The 20,728-nt window shown below is 35.8% G+C and overlaps 1 protein-coding gene across 2 annotated transcripts in view; it reads right to left on the reverse strand.

Annotated features, from left to right (window-relative positions):
• Positions 1–20,728, reverse strand: part of LOC136039608 (dual oxidase-like) — a 180,335-nt gene that overhangs the window by 136,423 nt on the left and 23,184 nt on the right. For both annotated transcript variants that reach the window (XM_065723497.1, XM_065723498.1), the window contains exons 4-5: positions 20,026–20,213; positions 4,013–4,217 (exon numbers count right to left, since the gene is read on the reverse strand). In XM_065723497.1, coding sequence (XP_065579569.1) covers positions 4,013–4,217; positions 20,026–20,213 — 393 coding nt within the window. The remainder of the gene's footprint in view (positions 1–4,012; positions 4,218–20,025; positions 20,214–20,728) is intronic.

Genomic DNA, 20,728 nt, shown 5'->3' on the forward strand with positions numbered 1-20,728 from the left:
TACTATAACATCAATGGCGAGTATATCATCACGCAGGAACTGCCAGATATAGAGCAATCGTATCTTGGAAGGCGTAATTTGACACTATCATTTGCCCCATATTCGTTTCTTAATTTGCAAAAAAAAAGAGGCTCGGGAAATTCAAAAACATAAACCAACGGCTTTGAGTTGATTCCCCGCTTGCCCCACTGTATCAATAACGGAAGCTTGAGTAACTCCTAGATGCGTTATTTCCGATTTATATTACTCTTAATACGTCCTACCATCTTCCGTGTAACTCAGTCCAATGATTCTCACAATGATTCAATATGTGAAACTAACACTTTCCGTTAAGAAATATCGCTCCCAAGAAAAGACGGGAAAAGGACTTACCTCAGCTCATATATCGAACGCTTAGTGAAAATATTCTTGCCATTAAGGAAGCTCAGGGGTTAAATCACTACTCCATATTTATCTGAAGAACCTTTCATGGACAGTTTGAAAAATTGGACTTAAAAGGACTGTTTGACTATTTAGTCAACTCCCCGCCTCCCAACCATAAAAAAGACCCATCCCCTTATATCTTGTGTTCAACTGTGCAATGCTGTATTATTGTTATTATAATTATGAACTTGTTCGTTTTGTACGGATTGCGTACATGTGTCAGACATGTATACATGTGTCAAACACACGGCAAAACGACCTTTAGAACTGTAAGGTTATTAAAGTGGTCGTTCGACTGAGATTTTTACTTGAGGAGGATCTCTCCATGGAGGAATTTTTCATTGGGGAAGACAATTTCCCCATGAAGGGGGTGCCAGATTCCCCAGCATTATTTAAAAAACGATCAGGAATAAAAAAAAAATTCAACTGAAAGTAAGGAGCAACGTTAAAAATTAAAACGAGCAGAAATTACTATGTTTATGAGTGGGTTCGCTCCCTCTTCAACACATTGATCTTTATGCTAAAGTTTTTTTTAGTACTTTCAAATCTATTCTAATTAAACAGCCTTTGTTATTCAGGAGTCATTCTCAAAAAATTGAAACTAAATTCGAGCTTTAGCGTAACGAGCGAGGTATTGACGAGGGGCAAAACCTCTTTCATATGCGTACTAATAAATAAATCAAACAGTTCGTAGTAACAAACTGTAAGTAAGAAGCGACCCGGCTCAATAGTAACCAAAACTCTAAAAGACGGAATTTTGCTACCAATAGATACTTCAAAAGTAGACCAGTCAGAAAGAGTCAATCTTAAGGGTAAAGAGTGAGGCGTTGAGGAGGGGACAGCGCCTTTCAATACGGAATAATTTCTGTTCGTTTTAAGTTTTAATGTCGTTCCTTACTTTCAGTTGAAAAAAATTGTTTTTTTATTTAATTTCTCATTGTCTTTTCAAAAATAATGCTGGGAAATCCAGCGCCCCCTTCATGGAAATTCTCTTCCCTCATGATAAATTCCTCCCTGGATAGATCCTCCCACGTAACCGGGTCGCCCTTACTACAGTTGGCTACCACGAACTGTTCGAAAGATGGCGCGACCTACTTAAAACCTGAGAGGTGTTAAAAAAAAACCTCTAGAGGAAAATTTTAAACCAATATAAAGAAAGAAAAGTTAAATTTCACCTGATTTGTCCTCCCATGTAATAATTCAAGCCATTAAAAAGAATGAAAAATTATTAAGTCACAAAACAATTTACAAATTGATTCTCTGTTTCTCTGTCAAAATATATTGTAGATACAATTTTACTAGGTTTTGTGTTTCCGCAAGTTAGCAGAAAAATTGAACATAAAAATGTTTAATAAAATTCTCAAACAGTTCTAAAGACTGTAGGTCCAAATCGCTAATGGATTCCGAGCGTAAAATTAAATATTTTGATAAATAAAAATATAATTTGTAATTTCTAACCGTTCGACGATTAACGGCGGACAGCTTTGGCGGTAAACTTTGTCTTACATTCCACACTTGCGTTGAATCTTGAAATGTTGTTTCAAATTTTGTTTGCCTTGGAAGCTCCCATGTTTACATTTACCGTACAATCAATACGCGTCCGTGAATTTTTAGTATTTTTTAATTAACAATTCTGTTTCCGCAAAATTTTAGAAACGACAGTTTTGTTAGCTGTTTAATTAATTAATTAAATAGGTATTAATTAAATTAATTAATAAATTAATATAATATTAATAAATAAATTAAATTTATTAATAAATTAATAATAAATTAATAAATTAATTAAGTATTAATTAATACTGTTAATTCTGTTTCCACGAGCTAACACAAAATTGTTGCTAGAAAATGAGAATACGAACCCTAGCTGTTAAAGTAACTGCTGAAAGCCTTCGAAAGGTTTGTCCATTTACCATTTTTTTATTTACAACAAAAACATGCCATGATCTCCAAGATTTCGTGAATAGTAGGAAGGATTTCGAAATTATTCATACAGGAAAGACAAGTACACTAAGACAACATTTATTTGAATATGATGGCTCCAAATTCGTTTCATACGAACGAATTTTAAGGCCAGATCTTATCCAGGGTGATCGTATCTGAAGACTTTTCTGGTGTTTAAAAGAAGCATTTCCCTGGTCCTGGTGCTTTAATATAGAAATAAGCATGGGGATTTAGAGCATTACATACAGGGTTGCCACCTCTAGTAATTTATCACTATTTCTAGTGATTTTATATATTGCCAAAACAAAAAAATCACTAAATCAGCACATAAATCACTAGATTATTGAAGAATAATTTTCATATGAACGAATTGTAAGGCCAGACCTTATCTAGGGTGATCGTATCTGAAGTTAGACTCTTCTGATGTTTCAAAGAAGCATTTCTCTGTTCCTGCTGCTTTAACATAGAAATAAGCCTGGAAATTCAGAACTGTATATACAGTGTTGCCATCCCTAGTTGTTTACCCCTATTTCTAGTGATTTTTTTTACATTGCCTAAACAAAAAGTCACTAAATGAGCACATAAATCACTAGATTATTGAAGAAAATCACTAAAATCTAGCGATTTTTATCACCGAGCGGCAACCTTGAGTATATATCAATCAGCTCAGTAGAGATTTTAAGGGATGTGTCCCGTAGAATTTAAACTCAGCGAATTTCAAGAATCTTTGCACGGAAAAGCAGCGTTTCAAAATAGTTTCATCACTAGGATGAAGATAGGAGAAAAAAATGACCGCTTATCAGTTTATCCTAGTATATTTGTCTATGAAATAGAAACTGACATAGGATAGGATGCTAAAATTGTACCATAAAGAATCTTTTATGGTACAGTTTGGTCACAAAACCAGTATAACTTACCTCAAAGCGTTGGCAACGCCGATTAGGACTCAGGTATTTTTAAATGGCATTTTGAGTGTTTCTGGTACTTTACAGCGGGAAGAGGCATACGAAAATATGAACCAGGAGTAATGAACACATTGTAAAATACCTTATTCTAACTCCCTTAAACAAATTGATCTTTAGTCATTTACTTTCTTCCCTCTTTTTTAACTTTTTACTTTTTTTACTTTTTTACTTTTTACTTTTTTACTTTTTTTTACTTTTTTTTTACTTTTTTTACTTTTTTTTTACTTTTTTTACTTTCTTTACTTTTTTTCCTAGCTCCTGTTTCGACAGTAAAATGTGTGGATGGCAATATAATGACAAAAAAAAGTCGATAAGAAGGGAGACTCACTTCAGTCGAAGCATAAAAAAGAGTTACGTATTATGTTTACTGGATTGAGGTTTTTGTCACACGCGGAGCACGTTAGTCTGGACGTGGGACGGAGTATCAAGGTGCATTTTTGATATTTCTAATGCTTTTGCGACAAAAATAGACCTACGGAAATGGCTAAGGTTCAGCAGATACTTGTAGGCTATCAAAAATTTCTCCAATTCCCCAATAAAGCTCTTAATCGTTTATCCTGCTCTTTAGCTCCTACTATAAGAAAAATAATGTCGTGATTGCAACCTGCTGACTAAAATATTCCATTAAAGGGATATGTCACTCAATTTAGTTTAGAGATCAAAGGATGAATTTGTTTACTTACGGAACATCTTCTCTGGATTGTAGGTTTTCATCACATGTGGAGCGGGCATATTATGAAGTGGGACCCTTCTGGTGTTTTTAAGCGGCATAAATCCATCTTTATCCATTTTAAATTTTCCGTTTTTGAACGATCTCATCGTATTCACCCATGCTTCACTGGTACTATAGACGAAGCTACCATCGATCCAACTGGTTATTCGGTTCGTCTTTAAAATAAATTGGAATTAGATAAAGAAAAATCACAGTCGATGTAAAGATCCCCCTCAAAAAAAATTCCCTTAGTCATCCGTGTCGTTCCCTTCGTCTCAAGCATTTTGATTTTTTCTGTATCTTCGTTTTTTTTTAACCAAAAAGTCTCCCCCATGTTTCGTAAAATGCCCCCCTCCAGTTTACGACATATCGAAGTCCAGGGACGTATGCAGAGGGAGGGATCAATAGCCTGCTGAATTGACCAAAGACTGGAGCTTTATGTTGTCAATAACATAAGAAGTTTGAAGCCCTTGGTTGAGGGCTTAGCTTATGTGCCAAACGAAGCGAAAGAAAGGCGAGACATACATGGAATCAATACTTGTTTTGCAGATGGTAGTACAGATAAGGTCTACAAGTTCAAGAATAAATTAAATACTAATTGTTCGTAATAGATGAATATTGATTTGCTAGGGACAAAAATTCGATTAACAGCTTGATAACTGAGTAAGTTAGGAATTAGGATTAAGTAAAAGGCTGAATAAATTTCATCATAGAAGTTTATCCAAAATGACAGACAGGACGTTACAGATCCCGTTTATGTACAGAATAATGATATATATATATATATATATATATATATATATATATATATATATATATATATATATATATATATATATATATATATATATATATATATATATATATATATATATATATATATATATATATATATATATATATATATGAGTTATTATATGGTTGTCCCCCGTTAGCTCGCTCCCCTCTTGAGAGTGTAAATTTTCCTAAGTTTCTGGGGACTTCTTGATTGAATTATCAGTTAAAAATTTTGCCCCCCCCCCTCAAAAAAAGTAAAAAATTAGGTGCATGTTCCTGACAAAAGGTCAATCTTATGTATCAAACAGTTCGTGGTAAAGCACTGTAGCAAGGAGCTACCGGGCTAAATAGTAACCGAAACTCCAAGAAACAGAATTTTGATACCAATAGTTACATCAAAAGAATCACGTTTTAATGCTGATTTTAAATATATAAGTTTCATCAAGTTTAGTCTTACCCATCAGAAGTTACGAGACTGAGAAAATTTGCCCTGTTTTAGAAAATAGGGGAAAACACCCCTTAAAAGTCATAGAACCTTAACGAAAATCACACCATGAGAGAACCCAATACCAGAAGTTTTAAGCTCCTATCTACGAAAATGTGGAATTTTTACTATTTTTTTGCCACAAGACAGATCACGGATGCGTGTTTATTTTTCTTTTTTTTTCTTCTTCTTCTTCTTCCTTTCTTTTTTCCCCAGGGGTGATCGTATCGACCCAGTGGTCCTAGAATGTCGTGAGAGGGCTCATTTCAATGGAAATTGAAAGTTCTAGGGCCCTTTTTAAGTCACCAAAAAATCGGAGGGCACTAAGGCCCCTTCTCACGCTCATTTTTCCCTAAGGCACAGGATCAAAATTTTGAGATAGGCATTTTATTCAGCATAGTCGAAAAACCAAATAACTAGTGATTTTTACTAATGATTACTAATAACTAGAAACTTTAGCGTAAAGAGACGCGCCGCTCTTTACGCTAAAGTTTTTTTTGACTATTTTAAAAAGTAGAGTTGAGAGAAAGAGTCAAACTTTAGCGTAAAGAGAGAGGCGCTGAGGAGGGGATAGTCCCTTTCATATACAGAGTAATTTCTGTTCGTTTTAAGTTTTAATGTCGCTACTTACTTTCAGTTTAAAATTTTTTTATTTAATTGAATTTTAAAACCGGTCTTTCTCTAGCCACTATTTGCCGTGATGCGTTTTGTTTATATCACCAATTTAAGGGTTGTTAATGATGTCGAGGGATGGCAGGACTCATTCAAACTATTCCAAAAATCCTATCTATGGTTAAATATACATTAATAAGAGAAAACAGTATACCGAAAAAAACGGGGATTACTTACAGCCAGGAAATACAAATCTTTCGGCCGAGACATCCCCTCAATCCCCCTTTAAGAGGTGCGCACGCACGATTTTTTATTTGGGGGGAGGGTTTACAGTTCAGCAAATCAAGATTTTAGCAGAGTTAATCAAGAATTGAAGCTATTTTTAGTTACATCTTTGCCCAGAAACGCTAAATGGCATTGATCGAGTGGTTCTCCACCCTTTTCACCGTAAATTTCAGTACACCCCTTGTTCCGTCATGGGTGTCAAACTTTCACCATATCACGCATATTCACGTTACGCCTGTTATTATATTTGCATTTTGTTTTAATTATAAACGGAAAGGCAGTGTGTCCTAAGAAACTACTTCCCTCTCTGACATACTACTTCTAATACTAATAACTCATAGTAGGGTTAACAGCAACAAGGCACGTGAATCTGTCACAGCTGCACACCTTCCTCCTCTACCTCAATTTATCAAAGCTTCACTCTTTACCCCTCTTCATAAATATACACATAAGTAATAATGTGAGTAGCTCGCAAAAATGCGTCGAAAAAAATTTAATTAAAGCGCTCTTTTTATTATCGAAGTAATTTTTTTCATTTCTTTTTTGGTCTCCAGAAAACATAACCCAGTAGATGGCGCTTCCTTCCTGATTTTGGAGATCTGATAGCTGCAGACCACGACCAGTTTGACAAGCACTCAAAGATGTTTAACCATTGTCACTATTAACAAAGTAGCAGTCAGCTTCGTGACGTAAGTAATTTGCTTAAAAAGATTAAGCAACCACTTGTACCAGAAACTAGAAGATATTCAACCTTGGCAAAAACAGGTAATGAATACAAACATCTGAAATTACATAACTTGATAGGGTAGTAAAATAAAAGCGCTGCCCACTTCCCCCTCCCTTCCTCTATGTAGGACGTCAACATATATAACTGAAAATATCACCACAAAAGTCGTCATACCGGATCCATGGGAAGAATCCCTTCAAGAATTGTAGGAAATACCCCACACCACCTTCCCAAAAACATTGGCTGAAATGTTCTTCTTTACAGTTCAATCCGCTCCCTTTGAAAAAAATTTCTGATACTAACTGCCTGCATGTAGAGTCCGACCAAAATTTGAATTTCTTGATTTTTAAGTGAATTTAGAAGAACTTTATTCAACAACCATTCAATTCCCTTCAATCACACACCTCTTAACCTATGTACAACTCCTTAGTTGCACAGTTCCATGTGGGAGATCACATATTCATAATTCCCAAAGCATCTATCAGTATTCAGCAGTTTAGTTTTTATTTTATTTCCCATTTGGTTGTATTACGCTTAGTTAAGATTACATGATTCGTAGATCATGACTCGCAGAAAAAATTGCCTCGTCTTTCCAACGAAGGGGTAAATCTCCTCGTTCTTATAAACCATAGAAACAACCTTATAGACATACAGGGGGCGAATCCCCTTTTGCATTGATTGGAAGGACTTCCTCTCCCCCCCCCCCGAATAAAAGTTGAACTTGTGTGTACTTGTGGGAATAATCAACAAAATGTTCAACATAAAAAAATATAAGTATTTCTATAATTTCAAATGATTATTGCTTCTTTCTTTTATTAGGAGGTCGTTTATGCTGACCAGGGGTATAGTCATTATGTACATTCGAATCAAAATCCTGATTTTGTTCAACCGTATTTGAAACGCTAAGCAATGATTTAAACGTTTTATTTATTACCACGGTTGCCAGGTTTTCCAAGACTATACTTTCCCAAATGGCGAAAGTTATTAGCCTAATTTGGCCAATTTTTCCAATTGAAGTATTTCCTCACGAAACACGTGCATGTGCCACTTATAAATGAATATCCCCTGTTGTTATACTAAATTACCAAGGACACGGGAATAATACATTTCCCCTCCCCCCTTGACACAACTTGAATTTTTTCATACCTGAAAACCACAGATTTCTAACATTTTTTCTTTTGGCAATTTCAGCATTACGAAGTTTTTAGGGCAGAACTACATTTTCGTCATTGATGCCATGTTGAACCATGAACGAGTATCTCAACTCTGATCAAAAGAAAATGAACCAGATATTTTTAAAATGTTTTCCTCACCTCACCAACGTTTTTGTACCGTTGTATTTTTGTTTGTTTGCCTCATAAATTTGTTGAATTTGTTAACCATTTTTCGACGACTTACGAATATTCAGTTACTTCCAAGTTTTACCAATGTACACGATTCCAATGACCATGCAATAATATAACATCAAAATTCCCGTTCTTTTATACTCCCCCGTGCATAAATAAAACAAAATAAATGGATGATTGGGCAGAGCAAAAAGTTTAAGGCAAATACTATAATACAACACTTAATGGCGCAACAGTAAGAACCCTTAACTCTGGTCGTGGTAACTTAGGTTCGAACCTTAAATAAGATGATTTTTTGTCTTAGAGAAGGCTAAAAGGTAAAAAATCATAAATATAAAAAAAAATTATAGCTCTTTCCCAAGATATACTTTAAGGTGAAAATAACTTATGTTTTTTCTTGAGAATCCATGATATAACCTAATTTGATCTTTTGAACTCGTTTTCTTCGATCTAACAACTTTTTTCATTTATACATTTAGAATTAAAATCAAATTGATGGGTATGTTATGCAAAGCTCGGTCCGTTTTACGCCCCTCATTTTCACTTATATTCACAAATATTCAAGAAAAAAATATTTTCTCCTTTTTAGTTAATTTTGAAATGAATTTATTTTTATTATTTTAATATTTATTATTTACTGACAAACATGATTAAATTTTACCGACAGGTCCTTTAATATAATGCTTTTATTTCATCAGCAATCATTGCCTGATTTTTTTTTATCAAAATAATGCCTGTTTTTTCATACCTTATAACACGGAAAAAAATTATTTCTTTAGCCCAAATTTTACGAAAGAAGGACATCAAAATAAAAAAGTGCCCTATTTAGCCCATTTTACATTCATTCACACCTTCTTAATCTATTTGGAGTCATATATTTTTAGATTATTTTTTGCTTATTTTTCACCATTTTTTTTTTTTTTTTTTATTTAGAGCCCGGAACTACCAGAAACTGCATTGATGTCTTTTCATTATAATTTAAATTCCTGATTATTATTAATTTTTTAGGATGTATATTTCTACTCTTTTAAACAATTTTTCTCTGCAAATAAAATTTATCTTTATAATTGGCAACTTTTTGCAAACGGGATACCGTCAAACATGAATATTATCTGAAGTAGTCAATCTGCTTATAAACTATAGCCTACGTGTCTTTCAAGTTTTTAGTTGCCGTTACTATGTGCAATGGTGATTCTCGCTTAAAGTGAGAGATGAATATTTATATGCAATCCTAAACCTTTTGTTCAGTGCCGAATTTTTAGGTGAAATCGGCCAAGTAAATGCAGGTCTGCGTTCACAGGTTTCGACTTTACCCAAAACACTTAAAGAGCACCAGATTCGTCATTTGAGCTTCAAAAAACACCAACAGAGACGGGAGCTCCCAGAAAAAAAAATCCAATACTATGACCGGCTTCGTTTGAAAAAGCCATAACAAAGCCACGGCTTACTTTTTGGCTAACAAAGACAGTGGCATAATTTGGTAAAAACTCTGGGGAGGGGGCAATGGCGTAATTTCGTCAAACTACTTGGGGAAGGGGAAAATTGGAGCCAATTTCCCCAAATCAAGTGGAAATGACATTAAAAACCAAAAGAATAAGGCACTTGGTACCATAAAGGTACTATTTAGTCCTACAAACGGACTATAAAGGTACTTTATAGTACTATAAAGGTAAATATGTACTAAAAAAACTGATCTGTTTCTGTTCATGTTTGGTTTATCTTATGTTTGACAATATTTTGGAAGAAACTAAATTTCAGCTGGAAGGGGCAAACTGGGTTCGGCAGGGGGCAAATCTAGGTCTTAAAGGGGAAGTTGTCCCCTGCCCCATGGCAAATTATGCACCTGGGAGAGTGGGGGGGAAGTTGGAGCCAATTTTTCCCAATCAAGCGAAAATATCAGTGAAAAATGAGAAGTGAGTCATATAGTAGCCTACCATAAAGGCTATAAAAAAAAGGCTATAAAGGCTATAAATAAAGGCATATATTAAAAAAAAACTTACCTGTTTCTCTGTATGGTTGAATCATGCAGGCTTATCTTACTTTTGACAAGTTTTAGGAAAAAATGAATTTCAGTTGAAGGCAAACAGGGGTCAGGGAGGGGTGGGGCGAACCGCGTTCTGAATGGAGCAGCTGCCCCCCTACCCCATAGCAAATTATACCCTGCAGTAAGAGTTGCCATAGCAATTTTAAAAGTTTCCCGGTATCGTCTATAACCACACCCGTCTAATACGATATTGACACGTATTTAGAGGAACTTCAATCTACACACACCCCCAAAGAAACCCTTGGATACGTATACAAATGTGCTTCTTGGCATTTGACATCTTAAATGCCAAGATGTTATGAAAAATTCCTAACATCCTTCGCAATTTTCAATTCTTCTCGTGGAATTTGCAATTTTTCTTATAAAAATAAAGCCTAAAAATAATCTCAACACAAACCTAAAAACGTGTAAACCTCTAATATGCATCTCCTGAAATCATTATCTCCGAAGAATTGTACTGCAAACGTTCGAGATTGGTGGTAAGTGGTAAAAATAGCACATGTTAAACGAGGATAATAAAGAGACGCCTAGCAATTGTGAAGACTATTGATCAATAAAGTAAGAGCTATTGTTGAAAATGAAGGGGGGGCGCGGATTGGAATAAGTTTCTAATTAAAGTAATAGTTAAAGAGTTTAAGTTACTTTAACACTAGTTAAAGTTACATGAAAAAATAGTATGCTTATGTATGAGTAAAAATGGACAACAACAATCAGGCACGTACGCGCATAAATTTTGTCGATAGTGTGGGGGATCTATGATAAAAACAAATTCCGCTTCACGATGTGAATAAGAAGTGCCCAGAAATTCAGCCCAATTTCATATTTTGGAGAAACCGGGCCCCGAGGCCCTCCCCCTGGTCCCAAGGAACAAGGGATATATTGGTCGTTTACCCTTCCATTAAAAAAAAAAGATGTAAAATCTAAATTTTGGAAAACATTTAATTTTTTTCTGAAAATTGTGCTTCTCAAACCTTAGTCCAGCCCCCCAGCGAAATTATTCATGACCCCCCCCCCCCCATCACTGAAAATTTTTGAAAATTGTCGAAGGTTTAGAAATAAAATAATATCTACGAAAAGTGTTGTTCAATAGGAATAATGGCCAGTATCAATTCATCGGAGGGTTTGCCCACAACCAAGCATGGCACTCATGGTCAACGCCAGGTAATCAGGAGATTGGTACCTGCGCTACGCTGACAGTTGGTCTGCATAACATTCCTGCAGACAAAGCTGGCTAGGAACAGAATCAGTTGTCTCTTTCAGCGATAAGCTGTAAACCCTCGGGGCCATATCATTGCTGTTGCGCCAATAGGTCGTATCTGGGGTTTCCACTTCTAAGACAAATGTGCATTACCCTGCTGAGAGAGAGGCCTTGAATAGATTTGGCTGGAGGAGGAGCGTGCGTAGCTTTGTAGGCCTCTGGCGGCTTGCTGTTGCGGTGAGTTGTTAGTAGTAATAGTAGTATTACCCCCTTGACAATAGCTAAGCAAACAGTCATTACCAATAACCTCAAAATTACAGAGTACTGGAAACTTCCAAGACTGCAAACTAACCCCAGTGTCGACAAAAACTACCAGCGCCATATAGTGTTTGGCAATTTCATTTTACTAAGAAACTGCTGTTTTCTTATCTTTAAAGATACTTTAAAATACAGGGGGTGCAGAAAGCAGAATTATCTTCCCACTTAATTATGGTGATTAAAAATCACTAAAAACAAATGTACCTACTGCAAAGAAAAAAAAATATAGCAATAATTAATACTAAAAAAAGATCAGATCTGTGAGACGACTGTTTCCGAGTGTTCGGCTTAATACTGAAGAAGGCGAGACTGGACTAGACATATACAAACACGACCCATAAGTCATTGCAATACCAATACTAATCATTAACAGCAGTATAAAGTAAACAAAGGTGACAAAGAGAACGACTAAAGTGGCTAACTTCCATCAAGTGAAATAAAAACAAAAAAAGAGGGTAGATATAATAACTACACACTTCTAGGTCAAAAATTCTCAATTACGTTATGGCCTACGTTTAAAATCTACGAACTTAAAGTCAACTTTCTGACTTAACCTGCCAAGGACTTTCAAAGCTAAACTAAACCTATGTGTAATTCAGGAGTTGAGGATGCTGCCCACGTTCTCTGAGAGTCCTAGCTTTCTCATTTAAGAAGCAATTTTGGACGATAGTTAGGTCTATTTAAAAAGGAAAATGATTCAGGTTTGCAAATACGTTAGTGGAGGGGTGAAGAAAGGATAGTAGCCTAACTAATGTTGGGGGGGGGTGAAAGAATGTTAATATTTATATTATCCATCTTGTGACGTGTAATATCAATTAGCCCACGGTGTTATATGTCCCTGTTTGGCTTATAATACACTCACCGTTATTATATAGATTTAGGCATGAGAAGTTCAACCTCAAGCTTTCTTAAACAAGAAATAAGCTTTCTCGTCTTTATTTGTCGTACAGTCTAAAATTCGATTATATAGAATTTACAGAAATTGATTATAGTTAGGAAACGGGGAACACAAATCCATCCGCAAGTGGCATTGGTCTCGTCAAGGGTCTGTCATCTCGATTTGAGAGAATCACCACGTTTTTGTGGCACTTGGTATTAACAAAGTGACATATAGCAAACGCAAATTCTGTCGGTCTGTCTGTCGGTCCCGGTTTTGCTACTTTAGGCACTTCCAGGTAAGCTAGGACGATGAAATTTGGCAAGCGTATCAGGGACCAGACCAGATTAAATTAGAAATAGTCGTTCCCGAAATAGTTCCCGATTTGACCATCAGGTGGGGGGTGGGGGTGGGAGGCCGTTTAATTCGGAAAAAATTAAAAAAATGAAGCATTTTTAACTTATGAGCGGGTGATGGGATCTTAATGAAATTTGATGTTTGGAATGATATTGTGTCTCAGAGCTCTTATTTTAAATCCCTACCGGATTTGGTGACATTGGGGGGAGCTGGGAGGGGGAAACCTAAAACTTGGAAAACACTTAGAGTGGAGGGATCGGGATGAAATTTGGTGGGAAAAATAAGCACAAGTCCTAGATACATGATTGACATAATCGGAACGGATCCGCTCTCTTTGGGGTAGTTGGGGGAGGGGTTAATTCTGAAAAATTAGAAAAAATGAGGTATTTTTAACTTACGAACGGGTGATCGGATCTCAATGAAATTTGATATTTAGAAGGGTATCGTGTCTCAAAGCTCTTATTTTAAATCCTGACCGGATCTGGTGACATTGGGGGAAGTTTGGGGTGGGGGAGCCTAAAATTATGGAAAAGGCTTAGATTGGAGGGATCGGGATGAAACTTGGTGGGAAAAATAAGCAGAAGTCTTACATACGTGATTTACGTAATTGGAACGGATCCACTCTATTGGGTGGGGAAGGGTTAATTCTGAAAAATAAGAAAAAATGACGTATTTTTAACTTACGAAGGAGTGATCGGATCTTCATGAAACTTCATATTTAGAAGGACCTCGTAACTCAGATCTCCTATTTTAAACTCAACCGGATCAAGCGTAATTGGGGGAGGGGGCAGTTGGGGGGACCTGAAATCTTAGAAAATACTTAAAGCGGTGAGATCAGGATGAAACTGGATGGGAAGAATAGAAACGTGTCTAAGATACGTGACTGACATAACCGGACCGGATCTGCTCTCTTTTGTGGAATTGGGGGGGGGGGGGTAATTTTGAAGATTGAGGTATTTGTAACTTACGAAAGGGTGACCAGATCTTAATGAAATTTGATATTTAGAAAGATCTCGTGCTTTAAAGTTCTAATTTTAAATTCTGACCAGATCCTGTGACATTGGGGGGAATTGGAGGGGGAAACCAGAATTCTTGGAAAACGTGAAAATTGGGGTATTTTTATCTTATGAATAGATAATCGGATCTTAATGAAATTTGATTTTTAGAAGGAATTCATGTCTCAGAGCTCTTATTTCAAATCCTGACCAGATCTTTTGACATTGGGGGGAGTTGGAGGAGGAAATCTTGGAAAAACACTTGGAGTGGAGGAATCGACATGAAGCTTGGTGGATAGAATAAACAAATGTCCTTGATACGTGATTGACAGAATCGTACTGGATTCGCTCTCTTCGGGGGAGTTGGCGGGAGGGGTTCAGTGATTTGGCGAGTTTGGTACTTCTGAACGTGCTAGAACGATAAAATTGGTAGGCGTGTCAGGGAGCTGCACAATTTGACTTGATAAAGTCGTTTTCCCAGATTCGACCATCTGGGGGGCTAAAGGGAGAGGAAAAATTAGAAGAAATTATGTATTTATAACTTACGAGTGGGTGATCGGATCTTAATGAATTTTTATATTTAGAAGGACATCGTGACTCAGAGCTCTTATTTTAAATCCTGACCGGCATTAAGCCTCTTATTTTCCTTTTTAAATTAATCTATTTATTCATAGAATTTTGTTAAAGCTCATACCATTGGATCTCTTGGCTCTTAGCTCTTCTCGCCTCGTCACAAGTGCCATATGAGCTCTTAGCTCTTGTTTGTTAGTAGAAACTGAATATGGTTAGCACTATCATCGCTCTAAAGGCAAAATTTAATTTCAATTTAAATTGCTTCCACAAATTTGGTTTCCATTAATTCTAACACCTCGTTATTTTCTTGCAAACAAGATACAGCTCAAACCCCAAAATCACCTCTCATCATCTTCCGAGTTTGAATTAGGGTGACCTTGAATATTCACAAAATACCCAAAACACTGCAGCTTTTCACAAAATCTCATATAAGAAGGTAACATTTTGATTAAATATTAAGTCAAATACCTTTCAATTGTATGCATTCTTTCAATTACCCTAGTCCGAGTAACTCAAAGGAACTCGGCCCCACCCAGCTTATGTGCCTGTCTTAATAGTTACTCTTTTTCGTAGTACTGATAACGGTCCCTCCGAGGTAAGTCTGGCACATATAGAGGAGTTTTAGGAGGAGAGGCACAGTTCAGAAATGGCACAAAAACAGGCGAATTGTACCGAAAGTCTTTGAACATAGTAAAATATTGATTTTGTTGCCCTCCAAAATGTCATAAGCTCGTCCATTCTCCATTCTCAGGACTAGTCAAAATATGTTAGCCTGTATTCACATTTTATGAATAATATAATTATTAAACTTACATCTTAAAAAAGAAGAAAAATACCCTGTTTTGGTTAATGATGATCCAAAAGTGTTACAATAATATCTTTAGTTAAATTCTCCACACAGCAGTCACAAGGGCTGCTGAGCTGTATTTCTGCAACATTTTGCTATCAATTATATTTGGATGATTTGGGGAGGATACCCGCTTTTCAACTCCTGGTGTATATCTCATAAAATTTGGTATACTTCCGCCATACGTGGCGTGCCCCATCTAATTAATACGATTTTCAAAAATGGTCAGCCCTTCGGTTTCATTAAATCGGTTTAATTATTCGGTTTAATTATTTAATTATTAATTAATTAATTATTTATCGGTTTAAATATTTAATTATCGGATTAATTATTCGGTTTCATTAAAATCGAGAGAACAAAGATCAGTAACAGTCTAATAACAACAATGGAAAAACTCAGTCAATAACGAGGGGCCGCACACTTTCCAGTATCTGGTGTATATTTGAGAGTGACACACGTAATGCAGAGTTCTACCACGCGTGGCACGGTAACCGCAAGATTTAGCGTAACCGCCACGGTAACCGACGCACTTTCGCCATACGGCACTAGGTGTAGGCCTACGCAATTTCTGGAAGTCAGAGACCCCTCTGTCACTAATACCGTAAAATAAGAAATTAAATCAAACCCCCAAAAAATGGCCTCATGCATCTAGATTCACATAATCCTACTAACCGAATTGAATCAATGAGCATAACATTTTAGATTCTTGACTACCTGAAAAGGTTTGGTATAGGAAGTTCTCGCTCCGATTCTTTGACTAAATGCCTAAATCCTTTCTTTCAAATATAGTTATTTCGAAATTCCATTGATATTGTTTAATGATATTTTCCCTCGATGTCTTAAGAATAACCAAAGCATTATTGATCTTAACTATTGGTAGAACAAATTCATAAATGCTAATTGGACGCGGGGGCAGGGGGTATAGGTATGCAAGCAGGGAAGTTCAGGAGGGCCCTCGAATTCCAATATTTTTTCCGGTTGTACTGGCACTTCCTGTAGGTTTCATAGAATTTACCTGTCTTTGCGTTTCCTTCTCCCCCACATTCTCAAAATAACTAGTACATACAGACCTAGTTCATGCTTTTCCAGATGCTCCAAAGAGTTATGAAATATGCGTTAATTGAAATTTCATGAAACAGAAAAAATTACTGTGGGGTTAAAGCAGAAGTTTTGCCAGGACCTTGCCAATATGCAATAAGTACATCATAAACATGGAAAGATTTGAATCCAAAGCAACAGGAATATTTGTAAATAGCGCAACAGAGAGGTACACAGGGGTTTCGGGGCTTACTGTCCCCCTCAAGCATCCAAAATTTTTGGAATTTTTAGGTACCTCTTATTCAAATGACTGGTCTTACTCTTTGTTTGTTTTTACTATTATTGCCCCTCCCCCTCCCCTCCAAAAAAAATGAGAACGTGCCTATAGGACAATTTCTTAAACCCAAATGAAATTTAATTCTGTACATGAGCTCTACTGAAAAATGGTAATCTTTTCCTTTAAGGTTCTTTTCAGGGAGCCAGCAGAACTGTTAGCAATCTTTATCATGCTTGTAACCATACTACATTTTTTTCGAAAAATAAACAATTGCTTATGCAAATTTCAAGAGAAAACTGCATTTCCAATATAATTTTGCAACTTGTTAAGAGCTTAAGCGCAAGACCGGGTCGATATACCCTGCCGACCATGGATAACGCTTGAGGCATTTAGATGCACCCTGGACCTGAACAAAAAAAAATTCACAATAGGTTACTAAAATGTTTTTTCCCAAAAGCTAATTATCCTAGCAAACAAAATTACAGAATTTCTTAAGTATCGTGTTCATATTAAGTATCTCAAACAGGCATGCACAAAGGATGGGTTGAGGGGAGTCAAAAACATGCTCTCCCCAACCACAAGATCTATGCAATTGGTCTGTAATTTCAAATTTTCCTAATAAACAGCCTAGCTGAAGTTTCTTTTTCTAAATTGGCTATCACCTAAACCAAAATCCTATGTATATCACAAACTATTACTAACAGCTCACTGCAGCACCAAGACACGTGAGGCCAACACAGCTACGCACGCTCCTCTTCCGTCCTAATTTATTCAAAACCTTCTTCTTTACACCATTCCAAGAAGTTCCCATTTCCCTTAAATATTTCTTTACGACATTCTTCCACCCCAAACGCAGACGACCTGCTTTCCGTTTAGCCCTAGACGGTTGGGCGAAAATATAGGTGGAAAATACCCCTCCCTCTCAATTGTTGTACCTATCTATAATCATGAGTGGGAAGTTTGAAGTGTGAATTAGGTATTTTTGGGGGAGGGTCCATCCCAAATAAACTAAACTGTGACAAGCGGTAATGTTTAATTCTGCTTTGTTAACGTTAATTCAAAATAAAAGTTTCCCGAAAAAGCACTTTTTCAAAGGAAAGTAAAGAGCCATATTCAAACTTAGACGAGCATAAATAAATTCTTGCAATATTTCAGATTTAAAACGACTAGAAATTATTTTACTATCAAATGATTAATAAAACCCAAAACAGACAGGAATTAAAACCAATAATCGCATCAAAAATAAAGGTATCAAATATTGACATAAATGAATAATTAAATTCTAAACGAGTAAAATTCAAATGAATGCTCAAGTCAAACTTAAAACGAATAGAAATTACTACAAGCAGGGGCTTGATAACTGCTTCCTTCCCCCTAACCGCAAACCATCTAAAAGACCATGTCTATGATTGGGCTTTAACTATCGCATGAATTGCCAGCTCGTCACCTATGTTGATAGACCCAGTAAAGTTTATATGTAGTTATATGCAAAGAAAATGTTTACAATTTAATTGAAAATACGGCAAATCCTACCTTTTCCTTAAAAATATTGCGCTGAATGTTTACCACGGTTCAAAATAATGAATTATGAATTATGAATGTGCCCGTATACGCATATCCCATATTAAAGTGTATTTAGGTTATTGCTATTTATAAAAAAAACGCTCTGGCATATATTTTGATGTGAGAAACATCTAATGAAATATAAAAAAAATTTATAAAAATAATTGTGAAAAGAATGATGAGTTATGAATAAAAATAATGAATTATGAATTATAAAAAGAATAAAAAGATGTTCTGACATATATTTTGATGTTAAAAGATCATGTAATAACATTTTGTATCTCTATGTTTTCAATTTCCTCATATAAAATAAAAAGAGCTACGATGTAGCATGTGCTACAGTGCTACACATGATAAAATGGTGCTAAAATAGCCCTTTCGTGCTGCAGGTGGCAACCCTAGCTTGGACTGGCTCAATATTCTTAGGTAGAGTAGTCAAGCCAAGCCGTTTTTTTTTCGGAATATGATCAAAGAAAACAGCAGGTTTTAGCTAATAACTTTGGATTTGTTTGGCCAAAGCAACTGACGAAACTAATCGAATGGCTATTGTATCCAGTACTGCTGTTGGTTTAAATTGTGTTTCGATATAACAAGGACACGGTACTAAAACATTTTTACCCCGAAAACCGATTTCCCAAGATTTTTTTTTTTTTTTTTTTTTTTTTTTTTTTTTTTTTTTTTTTTTTTTTTTTTTTTTTTTTTTTTTACTGCTTCAAAATTATGAGGTTTTAGAGTAGTACCACCTTTTTGTCAGGAATGACACATTAAGCAGAGGAAATAATTTAAAAATATTAATTAATTTAGTTGAATTTGACAATGTTTTTCGTCCACAAGAATTCCAGCATCAACAATATCTTGATTTCAAAAGAATACTACACCATTAAAGGAAAGCTTCACCTTCTCAAGATGTTTGGTGCCATAAAGCTACACAGCTACATATTTTCCATATAAGGACACAACTACCTGTGCAGCTGAACACAAACACATGTGCAGCCATAAAGCTACACCTTCTTAGTGGTTCGGCACCATAAATATTCAGCTAATTTTTCTTTTTGTTTTTTTACTTACCCTTAAATTACTATACCCTTAAATTCGGCGTCCACTCCTCAAAAAGAGCACAGTTAACGAGAAGCTATTTTTGCTAAAAATCGAATTTCACACTTTCCCTAATTTTTATCAATGGATATAGTTGGATTACTTACCAAAAAGTGCCGTCAAATGGGAGGGAGCATTTTATCCTTACCCTCCAATGTTTTTTGTCCACCTTTTGTCCACATATCGAAAAATATGTTTTGGGGTTTTCATTGAAAGTGTTTTTTTTATTTTTTTTTCGAGAAAATCGAAAAGAAATCAAAATTATCCCCCCCCCAGAATCTGGAAAGATATATTTCTTTGGTTTTTCATTGAAAAACGGTTTTTTGGTATTTTTCGAAAAATTGAAAAAGAACATCGAACTTGCCACCTAAATTTTGGAAAATATGGTTTTGTCCTCCGCCCTCCTGTACTTCCGTGAATTAAAGCCATGGTTAATCAATTCAAACAATCAGATTTCATTTTCACTGTCCATGGCACTTGAAGCTGCCACCTATTTGTCTATTTACCACGATGAGCCAAGGGTGTTCAATGTGAAACAAGTTAGTAAATTAGTAATAAAAGCAAGGGTTACCTGTTCTCGTGGGCTATTTGGACTTTGTCCAGTTTTGTGGTCATACCAGGCTCGATGAAATGGCATATATTTATTGCCACGGCATTCTGCGTCGTACATTTCGTCACACTTTTCTATATAAATTTTGTGCATTTCAATCGGACAACCAGATTCACTTGCCATTAAGATCTCAGAGGATACTAACTGGCCTGAAATAAAATTTCATTAAGAAAATTAAATTTTTATTAGACACATATTACCTGACCTGGTGTCTCTTATATCTCGAAATACTTTTTCTTTATATTCATTAAAAATCAAAGGAGCCATTTTAGGGAGGAGGAAGATTGATATGGGTTCTACCCTCTTACATAAAAGAAAATCCCTTTTCCCGAAGTAAATTCTGTGTTACACTCATCGCAAACTTTACCCCAATTCCAGTGTACTACTACAACTACTACCACTAACTTGCTGCAGCACCAAGCCGCCTGAGGCCAACACAGCTACGCACGCTCCTCCTCCAACCAAATCTATTCAAGGCCTCCCTCTTTCACAACTGAATCCTTCCATATCGGGTAGAGAACCCTTTCTAGAGTTCTATGTGGGGGTACAGTCTCTGGAGTATTGTAAGTGTGACTCGGGGCCCGAAGCTCCTACAAAGTTTGTACCTGTGCCAGAGCTTTTATTAGTGAAAGGTTTGATTATATAGATAGTAAATGAAATACTA

Source organism: Artemia franciscana, chromosome 19 (genome assembly GCF_032884065.1).
Source record: "Artemia franciscana chromosome 19, ASM3288406v1, whole genome shotgun sequence".
Taxonomy (NCBI): Eukaryota; Metazoa; Arthropoda; class Branchiopoda; order Anostraca; family Artemiidae; genus Artemia; species Artemia franciscana.